The sequence below is a fragment of the Heloderma suspectum genome, chromosome 4, assembly GCF_057233095.1.
Source record: "Heloderma suspectum isolate Gila_16-S chromosome 4, 16-S_ref, whole genome shotgun sequence".
NCBI lineage: Eukaryota > Metazoa > Chordata > Lepidosauria > Squamata > Helodermatidae > Heloderma > Heloderma suspectum.
This window is the reverse complement of record NC_139461.1, coordinates 236,633,547-236,660,133: the sequence shown is the minus strand read 5'-3', so window position 1 is coordinate 236,660,133 and position 26,587 is coordinate 236,633,547. Positions and strand designations below refer to the sequence as shown.

The following is a 26,587-nucleotide window of genomic DNA, read 5'->3' as shown; positions in this document are numbered from 1 at the left end:
CGCCTGGGCAGTGGTCATGAAAATCACGCCCTGCATGCACTGTGATTTAAATAAGCCACAGTGGCTTATTTTGATCATGCGAAGCAGGTCAATGACAACCCAGAGTATGGGTTGTTGTTGAATAGAATCATAGAATCATAGACTAGTAGGGTTGGAAGGGGCCTACAAGGCCATCGAGTCCAACCCCCTGCTCAATGCAGGAATCCAAGTCAGAGCATCCCTGACAGATGGCTGTCCAACCTCGTCTTGAAGGCCTCCAGTGTGGAGGAGCCCACCACCTCCCCAGGTAATTGGTTCCATTGTCGTATTGCTCTGACACTCAGGAAGTTTTTCCTGATGTTCAGCCGGAATCTGGCTTCCTGTAACTTGAGCCCATTATTCCGTGTCCTGCACTCTGGGATGATCAAGAAGAGATCCTGGCCTTCTTCTCTGTGACAACCTTTCAAGTATTTGAAGAGTGCTATCATATCTCCCCTCAGTCTTCTCTTCTCAAGGATAAACATGCCCAGTTCTTTCAGTCTCTCTTCATAGGGCTTTGTTTCCAGTCCCCTGATCATCTTTGTTGCCCTCCTTTGAACCCTCTCCAGTTTGTCTGCATCCTTCTTAAAGTGTGGTGCCCAGAACTGGACACAGTACTCCAGATGAGGCCTAACCAGTGCTGAGTAGAGGGGAACTAGTACTTCCCGGGATTTGGAAGCGATGCTTCTATGAATGCAGCCCAAAATAGCATTTGCCTTTTTTGTAGCCACATCACATTGTTGGCTCATATTCAGCTTGTGATCGACAACAATTCCAAGATCCTTCTTGCTCATAGTGTGGTTGAGCCACGTATCCCCCATCTTGTAACTGTGCATTTGGTTTCTTTATCCTAGGTGCAGAACTTGGCATTTGTCCCTATTAAATGCCATTCTGTTGTTTTCTGCCCAGCACTCCAGTCTATCCAGATCACTTTGAATTTTGTTTCTGTCTTCCAAAGTATTAGCTATCCCTCCCAATTTTGTGTCATCTGCAAATTTGATCAGCATTCCCTGCACCTCCTCCTCCAAGTCATTAATAAAAATGTTGAAGAGCACTGGGCCCAGGACTGAGCCCTGCGGTACCCCACTCGTTACCTCTCCCCAGTTTGAGAAGGTCCCATTGATAAGCACTCTTTGAGTCCGATTCTGTAGCCAACTGTGGATCCACCGGATCGTTGTTTCATCTAGCCCACATCGAGCTAGTTTGCTCATCAGGATATCATGGGGCACTTTGTTGAAAGCTTTGCTGAAGTCGAGGTATATGATGTCTACAGTATTCCCACGGTCTACAAGGGAGGTGACTTGATCAAAAAATGAGATCAGATTTGTCTGGCAGGACTTGTTTTTGACAAATCCATGTTGGCTTCGAGTAATCACGGCATTGTTGTCAAGGTGCTTCCAGATGGATTGCTTTATGATCTGCTCCAGAATTTTCCCAGGGATTGATGTCAGACTGACTGGTCTGTAGTTCCCAGGTTCCTCCTTTTTACCCTTTTTGAAGATAGGGACAACATTAGCTCTCCTCCAGTCATCTGGTACTTCCCCCGTCCTCCATGATTTCTCAAAGAGAATAGACAGCGGTTCTGAGAGTTCTTCTGCCAGTTCCTTTATGACTCTAGGATGCAGTTCATCTGGCCCTGGAGATTTGAACTCCTTCAAAGTAATTAGGTGTTCCTTGACCATATGCCTGTCGATCTCAAGCTGCAATCCTGCCCCTTCAGCCTGTACTTCGCCTTTTTTGTGGGTTGTTGTTGAATTGTGGGTTGTCATTATGTGTGAACCCTGCACTATGGTTTAATTAGGGGTTGTTAACCATGAACAACCCAGGAAGAGAACCTGAGCTGCCTCCCACCTGCTTGCCACTAGACCTTTTCATCCGCTTTGCTAAACAACCCCATTCCTGGGTAGTTAGCCGTGAAGTCCAACCCGGCACTCTGGGTTGTTGAGAGTTAAACAACCGAGAGTTTAAACCAAACCAAAGTTTAAACCCATGGTTTATTGTTGGGTTAAAATTCTGGGTTGTTTAACCCTCAACAACCCAGAGTGCCAGGTTCAGACATCACAACGAACAACCCAGGAACAGGGTGTTCCTAGATTGTTTAGTAAAGCAGATGCAAAGCAGAAGTGACGAGTTGGTAGGAGGCAGTGCATGCACTTACTCCCACATGGCCCCACCAATTCATGGGTTGTTTACCCCATGAATTGGTGTTACATGCAAACCAGGCCTCTGTATAAACTGCAGCCATGGCAAGAACAGTAGGTAGTACAAAAATTAAACAGAGGAAACAAGCATTTATCAAACGAGATGTATTTAATAAGGAAAAACTCTATATTTTATATAGCGTTTGAATTATTGTGTATATATTTATTTTCCAATCTTAGTAAAACTATTCATTATACATTTACTAATCACTACCATTTTCCAGAAGCTGAATTTTGGAGAGAAAGGGTAATAACTCCGGCAAGTCTTAACTCAGTATAAATTAAAAAATGGTCTGTTACAAGGATAGCCAACTGGCAGTTCACAGGCTTGATCAAGCACATTGAGCAATTTTATTTGGCCCTTGATGGGTTGACCAAAATTTAATGAATTTGGTCAACCCATCAAAACTTTTTAATGAAGATTTTAAAATATTCAGTGTTTGTATCCTTCCTGCTCCCAGATGTATCTAAGTCCTTTTCTCTGGATGAAATGGTTTTTTAAAGTTAATTGTATGTCTGTGTCTGAAAAAAGCTTTTAGGAATGAGATTTCCTGATCAGGGTGGCTTACTTGAGAAGTCTTTTCCTCCCCATTCTGTGACTTCTTACCACAGAATGTGGAATTCAGTCTTGGAAGTCTGAGTCACAATGCACCTACATTATTGACTAGCTGATGCCACAAGAGACTAGCCACCTTGAGTGCCATTTTTCTTGGGAATACAAACTAATTGAATAAATTAATTAATTAAAAGATTCTGGACTAAATTGTCCCATAATGTGGCACCCTTAATCTTCCAAAGTTCCTGACTGTGTACTTGGCTTTCAAACCAGTCCTATTTCAGCTGTATACTCAAATCCCATCCTTTTCTGACAGTAGAATCATAGAATCATAGAATAGTAGAGTTGGAAGGGGCCTACAAGGACATCGAGTCCAACCCCCTGCTCAATGTAGGAATCCAAGTCAGAGCATCCCTGACAGATGACTGTCCAGCCTCGACTTGAATGCCTCCAGTGTGGGAGAGCCCACTACCTCCCTAGGTAATTGGTTCCATTGTCGTATTGCTCTAACAGTCAGGAATGTTTTCCTGATGTTCAGCCAGAATCTGGCTTCCTGTAACTTGAGCCCATTATTCCGTGTCCTGCACTCTCGGATGACTGAGAAGAGATGCTGGCCTTCCTCTCTGTGACAACCTTTCAAGTATTTGAAGAGCGCTGTCATCTCTCCCCTCAGTCTTCTCTTCTCATGGCTAAACGTGCCCAGTTCTTTCAGTCTCTCTTCATAGGGCTTTGTTTCCAGTCCCCTCATCATCTTTGTTGCCCTCCTCTGAACTCTCTCCAGTTTGTCTGCATCCTTCTTAAAGTGTGGTGCCCAGAACTGGACACAGTACTCCAGATGAGGCCTAACCAGTGCTGAGTAGAGGGGAACTAATACTTCCCGGGATTTGGAAGCTATGCTTCTATTAATGCAGCCCAAAATGGCATTTGCCTTTTTTGCAGCCACATCACATTGTTGGCTCATATTCAGCTTGTGATCGACAGCAATTCCAAGATCCTTCTCGCTTGTAATGTTGTTGAGCCATGTATCCCCCATCTTGTAACTGTGCATTCGGTTTCTTTTTCCTAGGTGCAGAACGTGGCATTTGTCCCTATTAAATGCCATTCTGTTGTTTTCTGCCCAGCGCTCCAGTCTATCCAGATCACTTTGAATTTTGTTTCTGTCTTCCAAAGTATTAGCTATCCCGCCTAATTTTGTGTCATCTGCAGATTTGATCAGCATTCCCTGCACCTCCTCCTCCAAGTCATTAATAAAAATGTTGAAGAGCACTGGGCCCAGGACTGAGCCCTGCGGTCCCCACTTGTTACCTCTTCCCAGTTTGAGAAGATCCCATTGCTAAGCACTCTTTGAGTCCGATTCTGTAGCCAACTGTGGATCCACCGGATCGTTGTTTCATCTAGCCCACTTTGAGCTACTTTGCTCATCAGGATATCATGGGGCACTTTGTTGAAAGCTTTGCTGAAGTCAAGGTATATTATGTCTACAGCATTCCCACAGTCCACAAGGGAGGTGACTTGATCAAAAAATGAGATCAGATTTGTCTGGCAGGATTTGTTCTTGACAAATCCATGTTGGCTTCGAGTCATCACTGCATTGTCTTCAAGGTGCTTCCAGATGGATTGCTTTATGATCTGCTCCAGAATTTTCCCAGGGATTGATGTCAGACTGACTGGTCTGTAGTTCCCAGGTTCTTCCTTTTTACCCTTTTTGAAGATAGGGACAACATTAGCTCTCCTCCAATCATCTGGCACTTCACCCATCCTTCATGATTTCTCAAAGAGAATAGTCAGTGGTTCTGAGAGTTCTTCTGCCAGTTCCTTTATGACTCTAGGATGCAGTTCATCTGGCCCTGGAGATTTGAACTCCTTCAAAGTAATTAGGTGTTCCTTGACCATATGCCTATCGATCTCAAGCTGCAATCCTGCCCCTTCAGCCTGTACTTTGCCTTTGCCAGGGGGCTCATAGACCCTCTTTTTGGAGAAGACTGAGCCAAAGTAGGAATTGAGCACCTCTGCCTTTTCTTTGTCATCTGTTATCATTTTGCCATCCTTATTTAACAGCTGAACCACCTTTTCTTTCCTCTGTCTTTTACTATGCATGTAGCTGAAGAAAGCCTTTTTGTTGCTTTTAGCATCCCTCGCTAACCTCAGCTCGTTCTCAGCTTTAGTCTTCCTGACGCCACCCCTGCAATTCTGTGCTACCTGCCTGTACTCTTCCTTTGTTGCTTGGCCTTCTTTCCACTTCCTATATGTGTCCTTTTTTGTTTTCAGGTCATCTCTAAGCTCTTTGTGAAGTCACATTGGCTTCTTCTGTTGTCTTCCTCCTTTTCTCCTTGTTGGAATTGTTTGTAATTGTGCCTTGAGAATTTCCTTTTTTAAAAGCTCCCACCTATCTTGGACTCCTTTTCTCAGTAGAATCGCTTGCCATGGGACCTTCCTGATCATTGTTCTGAGTTTATTAAAATCAGCTTTCCTAAAATCCAGGGGACACGTTTGACTACACTCGGCTTTTGCTTCCCTTAGAACCAAGAACCAAAGTACAACATGGTCGCTTTCCCCCAGAGTTCCTGTAACTGCTACTTTATCCACTAAGCCATCTCTGTTGGTTAGGATCAAGTCAAGGATAGCCGATTTTCTAGTTCCTTCCTCTACTTTCTGTAGGAGGAAGTTATCTGCCACACAAGTCAGGAATTTCCTGGAGGGACCATGTTTTGCAGAATTTGTCTCCCAACAAATATCGGGGAAATTGAAGTCCCCCATTACTACTACATCATGCTTCCTTAAAACATTGGCTATTTGCTTTTCAAAAATTTCATCCTCGTCTTCTCCTTGATTGGGTGGCCGGTAGTAGACTCCGACCACCAGGTTCTTTTTATTCTTTGCTCCATTTATTTTGATCCAGATGGTCTCAATAGTAATAGATACCTTATAATTCTAGCGGGGTGTATTGGGTGCTGTTGTGTGAAAATGTGTGTGTAACTCAGTGAGAGAGTGTTTTTAGAGTAGATATTAAATGACCACCAGATCTACTACTGTGGACAAGAGGACCACAGAAGAAATGGAGTAGCCTTCATAATTAATAATAAAGTGGCTAAAGCAGTGCTTGGATACAATCCAAAAAATGACAATGATCTCAATTCAAATTCAGGGTAAGCCTTTTAACATCACAGTGATCCAAATATACGCCCCAACCACAGATGCTGAAGAAGCAGAAGTAGATCAGTTCTATGAGGATCTGCAGCACCCACTGGATAGTACGCCAAACAAAGATGTTATTTTCATTACAGGAGACTGGAATGCTAAGGTGGGTAGTCAAACGACACCTGGAATTACAGGCAAGCATGGTCTGGGAGAACAAAATGAAGCTGGACATAGGCTGATAGAATTTTGCCGAGACAACTCACTGTGCATAACAAACACTCTCTTCCAACAACCTAAGAGATGACTTTATACATGGACTTCACCAGACAGTCGACACCGAAATCAGATTGACTACATCCTTTGTAGCCAAAGGTGGCGGACATCTATGCAGTTGGTAAAAACAAGACCTGGGACTGATTGTAGTTCAGATCACGAACTTCTTATTGCACAATTTAGAATCAGACTAAAGAGAATAGGGAAGACCCACAGATCAGTTAGATATGAGCTCACTAATATTCCTCATGAATATGCAGTGAAGGTGAAGAATAGATTTAAAGGACTAGATTTAGTAGATAGGGTCCCGGAAGAACTATGGACAGAAGTTAAACAACATTGTTCAGGAAGCGGCAACAAAAAACGTCCCAAAGAAAAAGAAAACCAAGAAGGCAAGATGGCTGTCTGCTGAGACACTGGAAGCAGCCCAAGAAAGAAGGAAAGCAAAAGGCAACAGTGATAGGGGGAGATATGCCCAATTAAATGCAAAATTCCAGAAGTTAGCCAGAAGAGATCAGGAATTATTTTTAAACAAGCAATGCGCAGAAGCGGAAGAAGATAATAGACTAGGAAGGACAAGAGACCTCTTCCAGAAAATTAGAAACATCGGAGGTAAATTCCAGGCAAAAATGGGTATGATCAAAAACAAAGATGGCAAGGAGCTAACAGAAGCAGAAGAGATCAAGAAAAGGTGGCAAGAATATATGGAAGATCTGTATAGGAAGGATAATAATATCGGGGATAGATTTGACGGTGTGGCCAGTGAGCTAGAGCCAGACATCCTGAAGTGAGGTTGAATGGGCCTTAAGAAGCATTGCTAATAACAAGGCAGCAGGAGATGACAGTATCCCAGCGGAACTGTTTAAAATCTTGCAAGATGATGGTGTCAAGGTGATGCATGCCATATGCCAGCAAATTTGGAAAACACAAGAATGGCCAACAGATTGGAAAAGATCAACTTATATCCCCATACCAAAAAAGGGAAGCAGCAAAGAATGTTCAAACTATCGAACAGTGGCACTTATTTCACATGCCAGTAAGGTAATGCTCAAGATCTTGCAAGGTAGACTCCAGCAATTCACGGAACGAGAATTGCCAGATGTACAAGCTGGGTTTAGAAAAGGCAGAGGAACTAGAGACCAAATTGCCAAAATCCGCTGGATAATGGAGGAAGCCAGGGAGTTTCAGAAAAACATCTATTTCTGTTTAATTGACTATTCTAAAGCCTTTGACTGTGTGGATCATAACAAATTGTGGCAAGTTCTTGGTGGTATGGGGATACCAAGTCATCTTGTCTGCCTCCTGAGGAATCTGTATAACGACCAGGTAGCAACAGTAAGAACAGACCACGGTACAACGGACTGGTTTAAGATTGGGAAAGGAGTAGGGCAGGGTTGTATACTCTCACCCTACCTATTCAACCTGTATGCAGAACACATCATGCGACGTGCTGGGCTTGATGAAGCCAAGGCTGGAGTTAAAATCGCTGGAAGAAACATTAACAATCTCTGATATGCAGATGATACCACTTTGATGGCTGAAAGCGAGGAGGAGCTGAGGAACCTTATGATGAAGGTGAAAGAAGAAATTGCAAAAGCTGGGTTGCAGTTAAACCTCAAAAAAACCAAGATTATGGCAACCAGCTTGATTGATAACTGGCAAATAGGGGGAGAAAACGTGGAGGCAGTGACAGACTTTGTCTTTCTAGGCGCAAAGATTACTGCAGACACTGACTGCAGCCAGGAAATCAGAAGACGTTTACTTCTTGGGAGGAGAGCAATGACAAATCTTGATAAAATAGTTAAGAGCAGAGACATCACACTGACAACAACAAAGGTCCGCATAGTTAAAGCAATGGTATTCCCCGTAGTAACCTATGGCTGCGAGAGCTGGACCATAAGGAAGGCTGAGCGAAGGAAGATCGATGCTTTTGAACTGTGGTGCTGGAGGAAAATTCTGAGAGTGCCTTGGACTGCCAGAAGATCAAACCAGTCCATATTCCAGGAAATAAAGCCAGACTGCTCACTTGAGGGAAGGATATTAAAGGCAAAACTGAAGTACTTTGGCCACATCATGAGAAGACAGGATACCCTGGAGAAGATGCTGATGCTAGGGAAAGTGGAAGGCAAAAGGAAGAGGGGCCAACCAAGGGCAAGGTGGATGGATGATATTCTGGAGGTGACGGACTCGACCTTGGGGGAGCTGGGGGTGGCGATGGCCGACAGGAAGCTCTGGCGTGGGCTAGTCCATGAAGTTACGAAGAGTCGGAAGTGACTGACCAAATAAACAACAAAAATTAAAATTGATCTAAAATATAGATAAACACTAATAATATTCCAAGATCACATATTTGTGTCTTGAGTAACAAAAAGCATAAGAAACAAGTTTAGGAAATTAAAGCCAAATCCTCCTAGCAGAAGTTACCTTAACTCATGGTACTGTTACCATGACAGTGAAATTCTGCAGAGAGCCTATGTAGTGTAGTAGGCTAATCCGGATGTAAATGTTTTTTTTAAAGTATTAACCAAAATTATGACCAATCAAAATGTCACAAAATTGTAAGCAAGCTTTTGAGTCCTCCGGAACTCTTCATCAGACTGGATATTAAGCAAAGCAAGGCGTGGGGAGAGAGAAAAAAAAAACCTGGCTGGATGTTAAAGCCACAAAGTCTGTATTTAGTCACAGTCTTAAAATGAAGTAAAGGAGGGGATAGCATACTTAATTAGATTAAGCTCTACTAGGTTATGTAGGTTTCATGTTACACCCAGGACTGCTGGAACAGTATGTATGTAAGCATTTATTACATCTTCCACTATAGAATTCAAGGAAATATGCATAAGCTTCCCCGGGAGTCTCCCACCTAGGTGCTAATCCAGACCCAGGCCAGCTTCGCTTCAGCAAGGTTCCTGACCATGCCTTGTGACCTAGAGTTGCATGTAAAGTCTCATCTCCTGTCTGGGATGTTCCTAATCTCCAGTGCACTTCCTTCTCATAAATTTCATCCTCTTATATTTAATTATCAGTTACTTTATTGCAGGGATGGGGAACCTTGTGTTACCCAAGCAGCCCAGCAATTTCTTCCCTTAGCTCTGCCCCATCTGCCACAAAGGACAAAGCTCTTATCTCTGATCAGCTGCTGATTGGAAATGAGAGCTTTTACCTGTGGAGCAGAGCCAGGGGAGGGAGCTGCTGATTGATTCAGTCTTGCTTTCTTCTAAGCCTTGTCCTGCTTGTCCTACTTACTTCTGAGTACATATGCAGAGGCTTTTACTGCTTATTTGTGGGCAGATATGCTGTTTATGCTTGCTTCTGAGTAGACATGCTTCATACTATACATTGATAAAGGAATTTGGGGGTGGGAGGATGTTTTCAGACCCACCTACTGTTTCCTTTCGTCAGCCCACTATTGGAATGCGACCCCCCAAGAGCTTCTCCAAAATGGAATCTGGCCAAAAGAAAACAGTTCCCCAACCCCTGCTCTATTGGAATTGTAGAGAAGATTGCACTGAAGTTAGTGGAGTTAGATTAGCAGTCAGGCTAGTGCTGTATTTAGTTTGTGCATGGCTACATGCTGACCAAAATGTCAGGCACACAAATTAGCCCAGCAGCTTCATGCAGAATGGCAGTTAGTATAACTTAACACTCAGTTTAGTGTAGCAAAATACCCTGCAAATCCATGCTAATTAAACCAGATTTGAAGTTTAGGGAGCCTGTTATTTTAGTTCCGTAAGTTCACAACATGCATTCGTGTAAACATAAGGCAGGAATTTCCCAACATCAACCACAGGAATGTACAAGCAGTTGAGGGTGGTGTTACACACACACACACACACACACACACCCTGAAACCCTAGACTCCTCTTTTAACACATTGATCGTGCATCCAGTTCAGTGCTCACCTTTTGCCTTCCATATTATTGAAACTGGTGTTGTGGGTGGAACGGTTTTCTGGAGGACTCTGCTCTGCATTCCATCTTGAGATTGAAGCAATTCCTGTGGCCCCTGTACAGAATAGACAAACCAGTGTGCTTGTCTTGTCTGCTGAACTACCAGCTTATCTAAGTGCTTGCCCTATATAAATGATAATATGGTTTACAAGTGGGGGAGGCAGGAAACCTGGCAGCATTGCTCTGCCCACACAGCAATAGACAAGCATAGGTCCACAAAACTATGCAAGCTTCCACTAGATATTGTTGGCAGTGCTTGGGCTGTTTTGCACTGTGATAACCTTCTGAAGGTTAGCTGGGGAAGGGAAGAGTGCTCAGTATAAGACCAGAACTGAGAAAAAGAAAACACTTCAAATTCTTAGCAACTGTTGGATGGCATGCTACAACTGAGAAAAGAAATGCATTCCCTTCCATAACCTATATATACGAAATCCATTGGGATGTAGGTAAAGCATATTTTGGACTGTTCTGAGTCTTATTCTTGAAGGATGTGGTATACACATATCCCCTTCGACCTCTGGGTTTCCTCTAATAGGCAAAGATCTAAGTATCTACTCATGCCAGTTACCTGCATGTAAACACTTTGGAGAAAAGCATCTATGCATTGATGAATTCACAAAGAAGATGATTTCCGTGTCATGTGTGTGATGAACTGAGTGTTTGCAATCCAGTCTCTGCCTCTTTAAAAAAATTCTCTACTTTTGAGTCATCAGGAGTAGGTTCTGCCATGAAGTCTTTCAGACCTTACTCTATCCTTACGTTAGTTTGGTGGGGTTTAAGAGATGCACAGTCAAAGTTTAGGAACCACCTTGCAGCTTGGAACTAGGAACTGTGCAGAGCACCATACTCAAAAGGGTTTGCCAGTACCTTGCAAGCTTGCCTGCTGCCGACTAAAAATCCCTGTTTAGTTAGGTGTCTTTTTTATTATTTTTCACAAGAGAATTATTCTTCCTTGTCCTCTCCCTATCCTCCTCAGGGGCAAATATAACCTGATGGGTCTGAGTTGCTAAATGAGAGTGCTTACTTCAGGCATAACCAAGTTATATTTGGACAGAAACACTTCCCATTTGTCATTGTGGTAACCCTACCTACCCCTTGTGCAATGGTGTCAGGGATTGAATAACTGCATTCCTGGTTGGGTGGGGCAAACAAAGAGGCACATGGTGAACTGGAGCATTGTAGGGTCTATGTCTTCCTTTTCCTCTCATAATTTCTGGCCTTCTCTTATCAATTGTACCAAAGCCTAATTGTCTTCACCTAGATATTCAGAGCTTCTGGGCAGGTCTTCATTCTCATTCCTTGTTCTTTGTTTTCACATACCTGTTCCTGGAGCATAAAGTGTAGAAATCTCCCTTTACAGCAGCCTGTCAGGGTGGACACTGAGCCCATAGAATCCCAGAGTAGTTCTGATTCTGAGGAAGAGCAGTCGCTCCTGGGAGAGGAGCGCGCTCCACTTTCCCAGGGCCCACAGCTGGCGGAGATTCCTCCCACCAGCATTCCTAGACTTGAAAGCAGTCCAGGGAGTGACAGAGCGCGGGAAGCAGACTTGATGGACGCGCGACGCTGACGCAGAGAGCAGCGCCAAATGGAGGGTGCAGAAAGGAGGCATAGTGCCCGGTTGGCGTGCAAACAACGGCTGCGCCCAGAGGATCCAAGGGAAAAGGGGAGGGACTCTCCCTGGTCCTTAAGTTCAGGGGTCTGCCAGTAATTCCCTTTCAAACGGGGACCAACTGTTCCAACTTAGGGCATAGGTACTCTGCTGCTCATATCCAGTTGCTAACGGTAGAGTTGTTAAGTTGTAAAAGAGGAATAAAGCTTTGAAAAGAATCCCTTTGTCTGTGTCTGGACTTGGCTACTGGATTAGACTGAGAGAGGCCTCCAAGGAGCCCTTGACACAGCCTTCATGTCCAAACCGTTTGTCTTTCCTGCCAGTCTACCAATATTTCTGGTTATCTTTGCTGTGTGCAGGGTATTCAGATCTTGTGGAATGGTGCAGTATTGTTCCCTGGTATGGGGAGTTAGTTACACAAGGCTTGAGATTTCGTTTTCAGGGCACAGGTCACCTTAATGTGAGGTGACTTGCAGAATCTGTATAACACACTGCTATGAATTGGTGGGGCTCCTGAGTTATAGTTCTTCAATCCGGGTTAATTGAAGAAGTTTCAACTTTTTGCTACCCCAGGGGCTAACTACACATCACACATAAACAGGTGTAAATGAGTTCGAGTATCTATGAATCAAGAAGCATCTGGTTTGGATCTCCCCCCTGCCATGAACTCATTAGGTGAGTTCATTTGTCACACCTCTTTTAAAAGGAGCTTTTTAGAAAAAAGAAAAGAAAAGGCGCCTGTTACATGTGTCTGCAAGTAATGTATGGCTAGCCTTCAATTTACAGAGAAATCCAATGAGCATTGTCAGCTGCCTGCGTATTCAGAGCAGACACTATCTTTGTGCAGTTCTTCTGTTGTTGGTCTCTCTGATTCCCTCCTTCTTGCTGGTTAATTGCTCAATCATACTGTATTTGTGCACATTTTCTGTAGTACAACTCTTCTGAGAGTCCCCCTGCAACACACACACACTATTTCTCTATTGATATCCCAGCCCTGTCCAGGCAACTTAAGGGATAGCTCATTTATCCCTTGTGCAGCCTCAAGGAAAAAGAAATGCACCTCAAAGAAAAAGTGTGGGAAGGAGTAGGTGACATAAGATAGTTGCACTGTGAGCAGCACAGACAAAATATACGTATATCCAGGATGTCGCAGCTGAGGCCTACTTTACTAAAAAAACAAACAAACCCCAAAACAAAAATAGCTTTATAAAGGCTCCATTAAAGCCTTTTATTGCTTTCCCTAACTTTCTTTTTGAATCTTGGGGCATATGTGCTCAGGGGGTTCTCACACACTTGTTTGAGGAGTTGACATGCTCCATTAGAAGTACAAGAAATTGGGGAAAGTAGGAACTGTAGGAACTTCTCATACAGGTAGTGTGAAGCCCACTCTGCAGACTCCACAGGGTGTGCTAGTCCTGCAGTAATTCCAGTCTACGGTGTGGCTGGAAAGGAAGGCAGCTCTTCCGTGCAAGCTGAAAAGCTGGTGCATGTGACTGTGCGGACTGGATGGATTGAATAAGGGTATCTGATCTCATAAAATAGGCTTGTGTAGACACACACCAAGTTAGCCAGGTTGAGTCCCTTTGAGTAACAAACAACATGTATTTCACTCATGATGTCTGCATCCTGAAACCTTGAAGATTCTTTCTCCATAGCTGGCTTTGTACTATCATACTGAAATATAATGGGTGGAAAGTTACTGCAGGAAAGAGTTACTTTTTTTTCAGGGTTCTTGTACTGCAGTTGCTCTTTGGTCTATGCTTCAGTATTGCCTAGGTTGATCCAATATGTTTCCAGTCTGCTGCTTGGACTATCAGGAATTGGCTGTCCCTTTCTGGCTTGTGGATGTCAGGCATGCTGAACCAATGTGCCTAACACTGAAAATAAAAATGTCAAAAACCCCTTTGACAGAATTATGTTTTCCCCCATTTGAAAACATTCCTGAGGTTATCGGCAGTGGGATGAGAAGAGCGGTGACTATGATAGGGAGAGCAGATACAAACTAATCCAGAATTCACCATCTGCCCACAAATTGTTTTCTGAGCTCTAGTGGCAGTGACCAGGCTGAAGAGCAAATTCTGAACTTTGTTACTTGCAGTTCCTGTGAGGGTAGGGGCGTCCAGGTAGATTTCCATCACATTTGCTTTGCCCAGTCTCCATTTTCATAATGTAACCCTCCTTATTTGATGACACATACACCTCATTATGAGAGTTTATTGCTCACTGAAGGAAATAATTACTTCCTGCAAATAATTATATAAAAATGAAGTCACAATAATAGGCCCATTTTCTGGGAAGTGATTCAGTGGGATGTAGGTAAGGAAAGTGCTTGAAAGAGAAGAGCAGCAGTACTTCTCTGGACCTCCCTCCTTGGCTTTCCTTAATGAAAAATAGATAAGCATCTTCTTTCTGAGCCTACCCTACACATGACTGCAAAGGAGCAGAGAAACTGGCAGTGCTAATATCATCCTCCACAAATTCTTGAAATATCTTTGTCTTTTTAACACCCACAGCAGAGCCCTTATTCAGTCCTGTTGGTTCAGGCATTCATATAACAAGATAGCAAAGATACCCTGAATCCCAAATTGCTCTACTCTGTTCAACTACTGGGGCAAATGTAAGCGCCAGGAAAACACACAGCAATAAGAATGTAACCTCCCAATTTTATAATGAAGACAGCTTCAGTTCCCTGCAGGGAGAAGAGGTTAGTTATTGTCTGTCTTCGTAGAAAGAGGACTTAATTTAGTCACTTGCAAATCTGAAGATGTAATATAACTATGGTACTAGTCAGGTATCTCTAGTTGCCCTCCTGCTCATAGTGGACACAGTCTTCCATGAATATCTACAGCATGCCTTAACTTAAAGGGCTGAACACATGCCACCCTCCATTGGGTATTGGGAGGACCAGTGATGGATGCCAGAAGAGGTATAAGCAGACTCTACTCATACATGTCCTGCTTTGAACTGTAGTGTAGATTAGATTAAATAATTCCTTCCTCCCAAATCCATTTTAGAAACCACAATTCTCTTTGGCTTTGTTATGGAATGGCCTTAGTTTGCATCCTTCCTGTGCCTTGAGGGAGAGGTTGTGATGGTCATGAATGTTCTCTTGCAGTGCCATTGCTAGTCTCTTGGGAAGGGCAAATGCCAAACAAAAATCAAGAGGTAGCCTCATCCTTCAATCCCAGGAGTAGGCTATTTTGTTGCCATCTTACGTTTTGATAATCTTTCTTATGCAGTTATATTGGCCTTACTACATCTTATTTTCTATTCTCTTTCCCCCTTGTTTATGGATGCCAGTTAAGGGCATTAGACCTGGCCATATAAATTTGAAATGTCCGAGCACTGAGTGCATAGGTTGTTGTAGGGGACAAGAATGTAATTTTGCCCCAAAAGTTCACACAGAAGCTCTTGAAAGGGAGACAAAATGAGGGGAAATAGAAGCTAAGTCTGTGAGCCCTCTTTAACCTTTTGGAAATACTGCTGTGATTCTTCAGAATCTGTTGCTTTGCCTTCTGCTTCCTGGGTTATCGTATTGAACCAGCTTGTATTGAACTGTATTCAACCCATCCCCAGCTCCAGTCCTAAAAGGACTGCTCTGATCCCAGATATGGGAGAGGGATGCACTTTTTGATCTGTTTGATGCAAATGGTCAGACCATATCTCTGGCCTTGTCTTCCATGATAGAGATCCTAAATGGACTCCAGGAAAAGTGTGTTCTTCACTAGTGCCTGACATTTGTTAACAGCCCTGTCTGTCTGCTTCTCTCAGTCTAAAGGAGAACAGGTACCCCCAAAAGAGATTAACAGCTTTAGACATTTCCCTGAGCCACTAATCAGACTATTGGACATAATAGTGGCTGCCCCAGTAGATCTCAGCAACTGGGAGAAAATTTTACTACCAGCTGCTAACTAAAGCCTGCAGGGGCTAGTGGCTATGGAGCCATCTGCCTGCAGTTCGCATGGTGGTAGAACCAATTTTTGTAGCTGAGAAACAAAGAGCTGTAGAACAAAACTACAAAGCTTCAATTTTGGAACCCAAATGCAAGGAACAAGATGCTTGTATTTATAAGGCATTCAATGCGATAGCACATTTAGGGAATAGTTCTTGAATAATAGGACTGGAATAAACCAGAATATTGTCCACATCCAATCCCACATGGTAGAATCACTCCTTTCAAACCCCAATGAAGCCAAAATAGATGAAAGAGTAAATGAAGCGTACCATGGTAATATGACTACATAGCTATTGACTCTGCAAGTGAGTCAAGCAGTATCTTATCAGGAAAGGCTCCAGTCTTTCACAGGTGATAGATAATCTGTGTTGGGTGAAGATTTCTTCTCAGCCCCAAGTATGATGACAGAGCCTCAGCCTGAAACAAAACCCATTGACCAGCTCTCTCCAATAGGAAATAATGAGGTGGAAAAATCTATTCTCCATCTTTCTAAAAGTGAACTCTTTGATGACCAGAAGCAGATGGGAAGCCCAAACTGCTACATGGGAGGAAAATTACTCCCAGTGAGGAGTCATTAATGCACTGAAATAAAATACTAAATTTATATCAATTTTTCTTGCAACCATAGTTGGTGCAGTTGGCCTATTCTAGAATTTTACATCTCTTAATAGTTAAAATGTTTTAAGTGCCATCCCAGATTTATGAATGGCCACTTTATAGCCATTAGTTATTCTATCCTAGGGATGGGCGAACGAGCAATGATTGAGATGACCAGGATTCTCCAAACATCATCTCGCTGCTTGACTCGTGCCCAGTTCCTGTTTGCATTTGTGATCGCGGCTTGCTCTACATGAACAGGAAACTTGCTCAAATTGAGCAGCGATCGAATGGGCATTTGCACAAATCTCCCCCAATTTGCGCCAATTTCCTAATTTGAGAAAATTTCTTCCATAGGCTGATTTAAATCAGTGGAGCTGATTTAGTTTACTGGGGACATTTGTGCAAATGGAAATTGGAAATGGGAATGAGGCAAACATGAAGATGTGTTTGACAATTTGTGAATAATTTTGGAAGACATATGCTCGCACTTGCATTCAGAGCTTTTGCAAGCAAAAACGAAATTCTCATACATCCCCATTCTACCCGCAGTTTTATGAAACCTAAATTATCTCTGTTGTGCTGTGTTATCTTCCCACCCTAGATACATTTGTAGAAGGTTATGTTAGTACTAGGGTGTGTGTTCCAGAAGGTGGCTGGATTTCAGTCTTTTTAATGAGGTGGGATGGAGGGAGGATAGTGACTAGAGCTGTACCAAATATTTGGCTGAGATGTTGGGTCAAAACTAGCTATTTCAGCAGGATAGAAATTTTCTTGGGAAGAAAACCTTGGATTATGTGATTAGTCACCTAACATGATGGCATCTCTGAATATCAGTAAATAAAATCACAACTGATTAGGTTTGGATCTACTGTTGTGAGAGAGTGAAGGCAAGTGTTTTTTGTTGTTGTTTTTTGCAAGGAGGCTGCAAAACTGCTGAAAAGGTGGCATCTTCATTTTTGGTGCTCCCCAACAGCACTACCCATTTTTCATGAACATTTTGGCTCAGTTTTAATATAGACACATACTTGCAAATCACCAGGGTATTTTGCAAGAATGCTTCTTTGGAACTCTGATTCTCCAAAGTGTGTATGCATAGTACTCTCTCAATCGCTCAGCTGAATTGGAGAAGAAAATATCCTCTGTTTAAAGCAATAAGTCATATAAGTCAGTATAGTGTTAAGAAGAATTTTTCAGACACACACACACACATTTGATGTATGAAGATTGCCGGCCTGTTGCACACTGGCCCTGGGTTGCAAGCAGATGTTGCTGGCAACAAGACAAGGCAGTTAAGATAAACCTAGAAAACATTCTATTTAGAAAACTTGTTTTAACCTTTTCTTTGCTCCCATCTGCAAAATTCAAACATTTCAGTGTGTTTGGGGTTTTTTTAAAGAGATGTTTCAGGATAACAACTTGAGCTTGTAAGCATAAAGTAAATGTATAGGAGGTTTTTCTAGTCGTTAACATTTTCTTGGCAACATAGAATTGTTTAAGCCCTAGAGCCTGTGTAAAACATAGTAGGAGATTTAATCCAATTTGTAAATAGTATGTTAAAACAAAACAAAAAACATTCCATCTGCTTCAGTTCACAACTGCACTTCATGGTTCTGAGCCACAAATTTTACCTCCCTGTATGGTGGTGGATCTGCAGAATCTTGTCACATTGTGGAATTGATCAATAATTTTCCATCATGGGTTCATTTTCAGCAAACCAACCAGCATCCTGTACAGGTTTTTTTCCCTAGCTAGATATACAGTCCAAACCCACTTGTTTTGAAAAACAACATGGCATTTGTAAAATGTCATATACACCTAACTTCAGATTGAATCTCTCCCTACAATTTCCCTCTTTCTCTCCTTACAGTTCCCCCTTTCTTTCTCTAAGCTACTATTTTGGGGGATCTTCACACATATGAAGCATTTTTTACATATATGTTTTCCATGGAGGAAATCGCGTGTCCTGTCCCCCATCCCACTGTAAACGTTTGTCAAATGCACATGTCTGTTTTGTCACACCTATATGTTGTGTGACTTAATGCCAGTTGTGGCCTTCAGCTGCATGTATTTGTAGCAAGTGATGATCACGCAGTTTCCTACACAAAAGTTATAGTACTATAGAAAACTGGTTTGTATGTTTTGTCATCTCACTTCTCCACTTTTTCTTTCTGTGCAACTGTTAGCTTTCCAGCATTCTTCCCCTCCCCCTTTTATCAGAGCCACACAATCAAATCCAGGTGAATGGTATTACAGAAAGTGACATTGAAATTTGTTATATGGATTACAATACACAATTTATTGATACTAAAACTTCCAGTGTTTCTTCTTCAAATCCCCAGTTCTTTTAATTGACATCTCCGTGGCTACTGTAACTACTCCCTCTATAAAGTTTAGCACCTTGTTTCTCACCATATACATCATCTGCCAACTGATGCTGTAATGCCAACAGGAGATTGTGACAAGTTATTTTATTTCACATAACAGACATCTGTCTTTAATCTCTCATGTCTTAGGACAAGAGCCATTGTTCAGCACCTCCTTTGCATGTGAAAGTCCCAGATTCAGTTCCTGACATCTCTAGGAAGGGCTGGGGAAACCCCTGCCTGAGACTTTGAAGAGCTACTTACTGCCAGTCGGTGTAGACAGTACTGAGCTAGGTAGACCAGTAGTCTGATTTAGTGTACGCTTCCTATGTGCCTCTCTACCTCACTTAGCAAGTTTCACAACAGGAGGTCATACAGCTAAACATAAACTTCTGTCAGACTTCATTTTGATGAAGGTTGTTCTATCAGCGTCAGCACGTTGTGTAAACATTTTATCTTGGGAAGCAGAAATTGCAGCTAACCAAAAATGATATGAAAGTTGATTTTAAATTTAAATAGCATAGGAGAACGGGCCGCGGTGGCTTAGTGGTTAAGACGCTGAACTGCAGACTGGAAGGTCGGCAGGTCAGCAGTTCGAGACCCGAGTGCTGCGTGACGGAGTGAGCTCCCATCTTCAGTCCCAGCTCCTGCCAGCCTAGCAGTTCGAAAGCAAGAAATCGCAAGTAGATAAATAGGTACCGCCTCGGCGGGAAAGGTGACAGCGCTCCGTGCACCTCGGTGTTCAGTCATGCCGGCCACATGACCACGGAAGCGTCTTCGGACAGCGCTGGCTCTTCGGCTTAGAAACGGGGATGAGCGCCGCACCCTAGAGTCGGACACGACTGGTTGGGGGCACCTTTACCTTTTTTGGCATAGGAGAAAGCCCAAGTGGCGCAAACTGATTAAGGTGCAAACTGGCAATATAATACATCAGGAAATCAGTTGAAGGGGCTGAAAGTTCACTTTTGATGTGACAGTTTTTGAAGATCCTCTTATCATACTTTAGAGAGCCTGTCTCAAAACTGGTGTTTCAAAAAGCCCAGAAAAAGCTCAATAAAATGAAATGAATCAGTGGTGATTGGTCAAAGACAATTTATGCTATAAATAGTTCTTAATATTTTTTATGGTAAACAGTTGCTTATCTTCTATATCCCATATATCTGTGAGTCTGTCCGCCTCTCCTCTCCTCTTGAACCACTTTGCTGGCATAGGCAGGAGTGGCATTTGATGGAACATTGAAAGGGATGGCAAGGTAATAGACTGTGTTTGTGGACCCTGCAACCTTTCCCCTGGGAGAGAACTATGCCTTAATGGCCCTTCTTTCTACTCAGAACTGTATAGAGGAACGCTACTGATTTCCCATGCTTTAGGGAGACAACAGTCTCTTTGTGACATTAGCAGTCATTACACTGATCCTCATGATCATCTCATATCTGTTTACATGCCTAGCAACCAACACACCTTACACTAAGAAAAATGGTGAAAACTCTGGTACTTAACAGGACTGGAAAAAAGGGTCAGGAATGAATGTGGGCATACAAAGGTGAGCAACAATCAGCATAGCTACTTAAGTCCTTTTCAGATGTTTTTAATGTTATGAGCTCACACAGGAGAGATGTCAGGCTCTGTCCCCCAATATGCATACATTAAATGTGCTACCTGATAAGGCCTCTTGCATACAGTTGTGTGTGTGGAGGGTTGAATTCCATGTACTCAGGAACCCTAGAAAAGCAGAGTGCCCTAACACTGTATGTGTGTGAGTCTTTTCAAACAGTGCAGTGAATATGTCATGGCAGAATCTGCTACCACAATGCTGCCCCTCACTCCTCCCCCCACCCCCATACATGTTCATTGTATGTATGTTAAAATGTCTTGGAAAAACTATGACCTCCAGGGTTTGGAGTAGACAAAAAATGAAAAAAACTCTGCTCCTTATATAAGAATTCTACCAGTAGGACATTTTTCCCTGTACACATGTTCACCATTTGCTGGAGAACTCTCAGGATGAAAGGAAAGAGAGCAGTGGCAGCAGGTAAGTGAGGATCGCCAAGGACAGAGGAGGAGAAAGCCAAAGCCAAAGGAAAGAAAGATGGAGAAAACCAGCAGGGGAAGCAAAGTTGGGTCTGGTACTTTCTCACCCACTAAGCTATAGACCATTTTTATACCCACATTGCCATATATATTGTAACTGTTTGGGTATTTTGCTAGATCATAATTAAAGCCCAGTAGGTTTATAGTGCTTTAAAAACAACAGAAAACTCACAGTGAGTGAATTGCAAGAATTCATTTTAAAAAATGGAGAAAAACGGTTTTCACTGTAGGTTTGTGTGTCAGCATGCTGAATAGATACAGCTAGGCACATTGGGAATCTCTGGGAAACCTGTAAGAACAACTTCTGATCACTGTATCATGTTGGGAAATTAGTACGTGTTTCTAGGTGCGCTGAAGATTTTGGTTATAGAATATGGAGTAATAGTAAGATCTCAGAGCCACTGGTGCCATCATAGTCCCTACAGTACATCCTTCCCCAGAAGAGAAGGGAAAGTATTCTCCATAAATTCCTGTATCACATATCCCAGTGATTTCCTGCTGTTCATAATAGGTGTTGAATACTTTTTAGAACAATATTCAAAAGAATTGGATTGGGCATTGCAGGGAATCTCTCATGCCCTGACTGGAGTCCTCCTCCTCAGAGGAGGAGGAGCTGGAGGCCCCAGAAGCCCAGGGTACCCCAGACCAGGGACTGCCCCCAGACCCATAGGAGCCTGAACCCTCGGGGGAAGTGGCTGCAGGGGCATCCCTGTCAGGAGAGAGGGGCTCTGCCTCTGAGGCAGAGGCTGAGCTACCCCCTGATCCCCAAGAGCGTTGTTGCCTCAAGCTACAGGTTAGTGGGGCTCCTGTGAGGAGTGCTCGCCTCCAGAAAAGGGCTCCTCAGGAGAAAGTGGCTCCTCAGGAGTAGGCTCTGGAAAGGGAGCTCTGTTTGCTGCAGCAGAGATCTGGGTGGGATCTGGCTGGCTTTGGGCTTAAACGTCTTCACTAGAAACCCAGCCAGTGTTGGAACAACTTGGTCCATCCAGCCTCTGCTGTGTACCTTGCCTCCTGAATTGTGCCCTGTGATTGATGCTCTGTTTACTGACTTTGTGGACTGCCTAATGACCCTGCTTCTGGAATGTGTAATGTATCTGACTGATTTATTGCATTTGACCTCTTGTTTGTTACCTTGACTATTCCTGCTGCTGCCTGATCCTCATTGCCTGCCTGCCTGCCTGCCTGCCTGCCTGCCTGCCTGCCTGCCTGTGTTCTGACCTCTGCCTGGATTTTGACCCCTCGTGCCTTAGCCTATACCTCCTTGGACTGAAACCTGTGTGCTTGACCACTGGCTTGCCAACTTGACTATTCTATTGCTTCACTCCCTGTATTTGCTTTACAAACAGCCAAGACTCCATCTAGACCAGGACAGAATCAGAGTGCCATAGCAGGCACTCTGTAATTAGAACTGCTTGATTTGTCTCTACTAATCTTTCCTCAGCTGTGGATTTTACATCAAATAGCTGGTTTTCCCAGGGGTGCTATAAGAAGCAGAGACCAAGCTACAGTAAATAAAGATACCTAATCCATTTTAGACATGAGCCGAGAGCCCAGTTTCCTCATCTGTCAGAGTTCTCCCTTCCCTGGATTTATGAGGTGTTTCATTCTGCAGACATTCAGTTTTTCCTACAGTCCATGGGTGCAAAGGGCAGGCTGTCTGTATGGTTCATTGTGAGAACAAGTGAAATATATTACCAGTCTTGGTGGTCAGTCTAGGGAACAGCCAGGCTGGAGCTACCTTTCCCTTCCATAAGTAGTTTCAGTTAAGATTAATCTTACTCATTGTTTTGAGAAAGCAAAGGTCTAGTGGTGGGATTTATGTAGTTCTGGGCATACCTTGATTTGTTCTTGTGCGCATTTCCCCCTTATAAGGTGTTGTGTTTCACCTTAAGAAACACATCTTAAGCGATTGTGTTTTTACTAGATATAAGCAGGGCCTGCCCTAGTATTGCTGTCCAGAAAATTCTCTGAAGTATGGGTGTCATCTGTGGGAAGAATTTAGCAAACCTCCAGTCTTGGTGCAGTGCTCAGAAATGGTGGGTTTAAATTAGAGGTGTGCACCAATCCCCAGATTCAACTCGGACCCTGATTTGGCACTTAGGAAAACAGCCCAATTCTGCTTGGACTGATTCAGAGGCTGTCCACTTAGGCGCAGGTACTGAACTCAAGCCAAGTTTCGGAAATCTGAGGCTTCATGCCACAATTGACTATCATAGGAAATGAAAAATGGCTATACGTTTTTTACTTTTAGTCAGAATTAGATGATATGTGTAGGCATATTATTCCACTAGGAGAGGATTATATCTGCCAACTGCCAGAAAAATAGGTACTGGGTTTTTTTGTGCTACATGCCTTTATATTTTGTTTTTTTTTTAGAAACAGAACTTTTTTATTACCTGGCAGAGTTGGATGTCATTTGCAAGGATAGTTGCGCCTCCTGAGGGGACCGAGTTGGCCAAGTTTCAGATGAATAGGCATAGGGGGTTTCATACAAGAGCAGCCTTGACATTTTGTGGGTATCCTAAAGAGGCCACGCTTATCTCCATATGTTCTTTGACAGCCTAGATGTACCCCCAAATTGCTAAATTTCAGAAAGATAGGTGCAAGGCAGGGGCTAGGGAGTTAGGTTGATGGAAAACCAATTTAGGACATTTTTCATAGTCAAGCCTGTTTGCTTTGGAAGAATAGCCATCTCATGGTCCCATCCTTGCCTTCCCCCAAAACAGTCATTAGACCCCCTAGTAAAACATGCCCTAGGTGTAGCAGGTGGCCCTGTCCATCATTCAACAACACTTCCCCCTCTCCCCCACTCATCAGTGTTTTGGAGAAATAAAACCAAAAGACACTGTTTGGAGAGGAGACAGAATGTGTCTCCGAGCATGAAATGGTAGCAAAGCCTCGTTCTGGCCTGACTTTGGTTCTGATGGCTTCAGGGGGAAGCCCACTTTGGAAGCACCAGAAATGGTCCAAAGGGCCCCAGTTCTGCTCAGTCTTTGGGCCTTGTCCAAATCCAGTGCACATCCCTAATTTAAATGCTAGTAATAGTTTTCTCGCTTTTTTGTTCTTAATGTGCACCTCCCTTCTGTTTGCACGCTGTGTCCCAGATACCAGATTATGAGGCATTCCCCCCAAAATCAGGGATGCACAATGGAGAATGGGTGCTAGAAATTTAATCCATCCTGTGTCTGAGCCCAATTTAATGGATAAGTTCTCCCAAAGTTTAGGCCATCGTAAAACAAAACAAAACCCCTACAATTATGCTTGCTCTTTTTTCTTTTTTTCTTTTTCTTTTCCTCCTCACTGTACGTGTGGCATTTTCCTGCACAAGATTATTTTTCATGGATCGTAAATCAGATGTAACTTGATAAGGTTGACCGAAGATGGAGTATGGATAGAATGTATCTTAAAGACCCAGGCAAGAATGGCTGGAATAGACCAATCATTGAGACTTCTTTTGTTACCTGCCCATATCTTTGGCATAAATCCTTGTTAGAACCTAGAGTCAATTCCAAATTTTGTAATTTTTTTCTCCAATTCTGGTGGGTTCAAAAATGAAATGAGATTGTGACACACGGGTTCTCTAATCATCTGTGATGGGCTTTTGCATTTCTACAGAGTGCCTCTGATGGCTTTTGGAAGTCTGTGGCAATTCATGTTCCAAGAGAGCCACATGAGATCCGTATCCTGAATCCATATTTCATCCAAGAAGCTGCTTTCAGCTTTATTGGCCTTCCATTCAACAACGGCCTGATGGGCAGAGGGGTAAGTGTGCAGGGGAGCGTACTCCCAAGATGACCCTTGCCTTCTTTTGTGCTGCTGATGGAAAACAAAACCTGAAGTTAATCCATAACCCAAATCCCCATCCAGGTAATAGGTACTGTAAGTCCTTTGGACATGGACTGTGTCACTTCTATATTTTGTGCAATACCTAACATACTGGGGCTTAATGATAGCAGCAGTAATAGAAGTTAGAAGGGCAGCTAAAAATGATAAAAATAAACACCACAAAAGGGGGGTGCAAACAAATCATGATGTTACACAGAGCATGTAAATCGGCAGGTCAGACCTGGTCACGTAAGCTACATGTATTGAGATGTGACAGCATAAGGCATTATGATGCATCATGCTGCATCATGTTGTTTAAGAGAGTGTCTACTCATGGCTGTGTGTATGTGCTTCCCTGAGACATGAGAATAAAAGGCTATTCTCTCTGCTTCCATTTCACATGAACATATGAAATGTGATTCCCTCAAATGAATTTTCCATGTACCTCAGGGATCTCAATGTAAGGTCTGAGGATGTTTGGGATGTTTTGGGTTCCCAAAATGGCCTGCAGTCCTGAAGCCAATACTCTCATAGTTAGGCCTGTTTGCCAGTGACACCTTCTGCCCTGCAACAGCATCAGCCACTTCTCACTTTCCTTTTGAATTGGTGGTGTCAAGTGGCAGGTACTGCCAAGAGTGTAGGGTAGTGTGACATTTACTGCAACCTGTGGCCAAGGTTAATTCTATATCCACACTGGAGTGAAATTGATGTTTCTGGTGAAAAATTACAATTGCAGCTTCTGGGGAATATGGTCCTCCAACTCATTTGAGTTGTACATTCTGTAGCTGGTCTTAACACACTGAACAGGAGAAACATACAATTTGACCACCTGCTGCTGCTTTGATGAATACAAGCAGAGACATGGAAACAAATGTTGCTGTGTATTCCCAGCTGGTAAGAGCTCATGTTCAGGGTTCCAGTCAGCCTGGATCAAGAACCTTGTAATGTTGTTCATGGCCTATATATTAAGAAGAGGAGAGTTCTTTAAGCTCATGGCACACGTCTTCTCCCAAAGCTAATCCACGTTCAAGGAACTATAAGCAGTTAGGGTCTCAAGTAGGCCAATTTCCTCCCTCCTGGATTCCCCCCCCCTTTCCCCCTCTAATTGCTACTTAAGGATTCCATGGCACAACCGCTCTCAACAGTTCTGGAACTGTAGGTCCTGGAAACTTACCAGTCCTCGACAAGTAATGTTGGTTGTTGTTTTTTAAATGAACAACTTTTAACATTTATTTGCTTTTACAAACTCATATAGTTCTGCATACCTAGGGAGTCTCCCAAGTATGCATATTCACCACTATTTGGGGCAAAATGGTGTCCCCGCTTTGCTTCCAAACTGACAGGCATCGAATCTCCTAAGATTAGTATTAACAATGATGATGGTTCCCTATGCTGGAGAAAGGAGTGGTCATAAGTATAAATTCATCTTTTTTAATCTTCATTTCTCCATCCTTTCCCCATCAACTTTGCAACTTCATAGGATTTGACTAACTTACACTTTTGAGTGAATGCAACATGAACATACACTTATTTCTCCATTAAGTTAGAGATGTTAGTAAGCACAAGGTGTGAGGGAAGGTGTTGCTGATTGGAGGACACAGAAATCATGTCTCATCTATATATGAGCGGAACTGATGTAAATTCAAAGGAATAGGCAAAGATAAATAATTATTCAATAGAGCCAGGACAAGATGGCTCTTAAATTTTTTTAACTGCTTCCATCTTGCTCACACATTGTATCTTGCTTTTTCCCTCAGCAAAGTGGATTTGACTTTCAAATACTCCTGATTAATAGTTTACAAGAATTTACAGTTAAACTAAGTTTTATTTTTATTCTGTCTGTCCAATATATGTCCATGTTCCTTTGAATCCTGCTAAGTTTGTTATCCTCATTATTTGTAGCTAGTGACAACCAATCATTGGTGACATTGTGTGGAAAAATATTTCCTCATCTCAGTTTTCACTCTTCGGTTCACAGAATGGCCTTGTTCTTTTATGCTGTGAGGCAGGGAGG

The 26,587-nt window shown here is 42.9% G+C and overlaps 1 protein-coding gene across 9 annotated transcripts in view; it reads left to right on the top strand.

Moving 5' to 3' along the window:
• ST3GAL3 (ST3 beta-galactoside alpha-2,3-sialyltransferase 3) overlaps positions 1 to 26,587 on the top strand; it is a 250,057-nt gene that overhangs the window by 170,416 nt on the left and 53,054 nt on the right. For all 9 annotated transcript variants that reach the window (XM_084852774.1, XM_084852769.1, XM_084852770.1 and 6 more), the window contains one exon: positions 24,364 to 24,510. In XM_084852774.1, the coding sequence (XP_084708900.1) occupies positions 24,364 to 24,510 (147 nt within the window). The remainder of the gene's footprint in view (positions 1 to 24,363; positions 24,511 to 26,587) is intronic.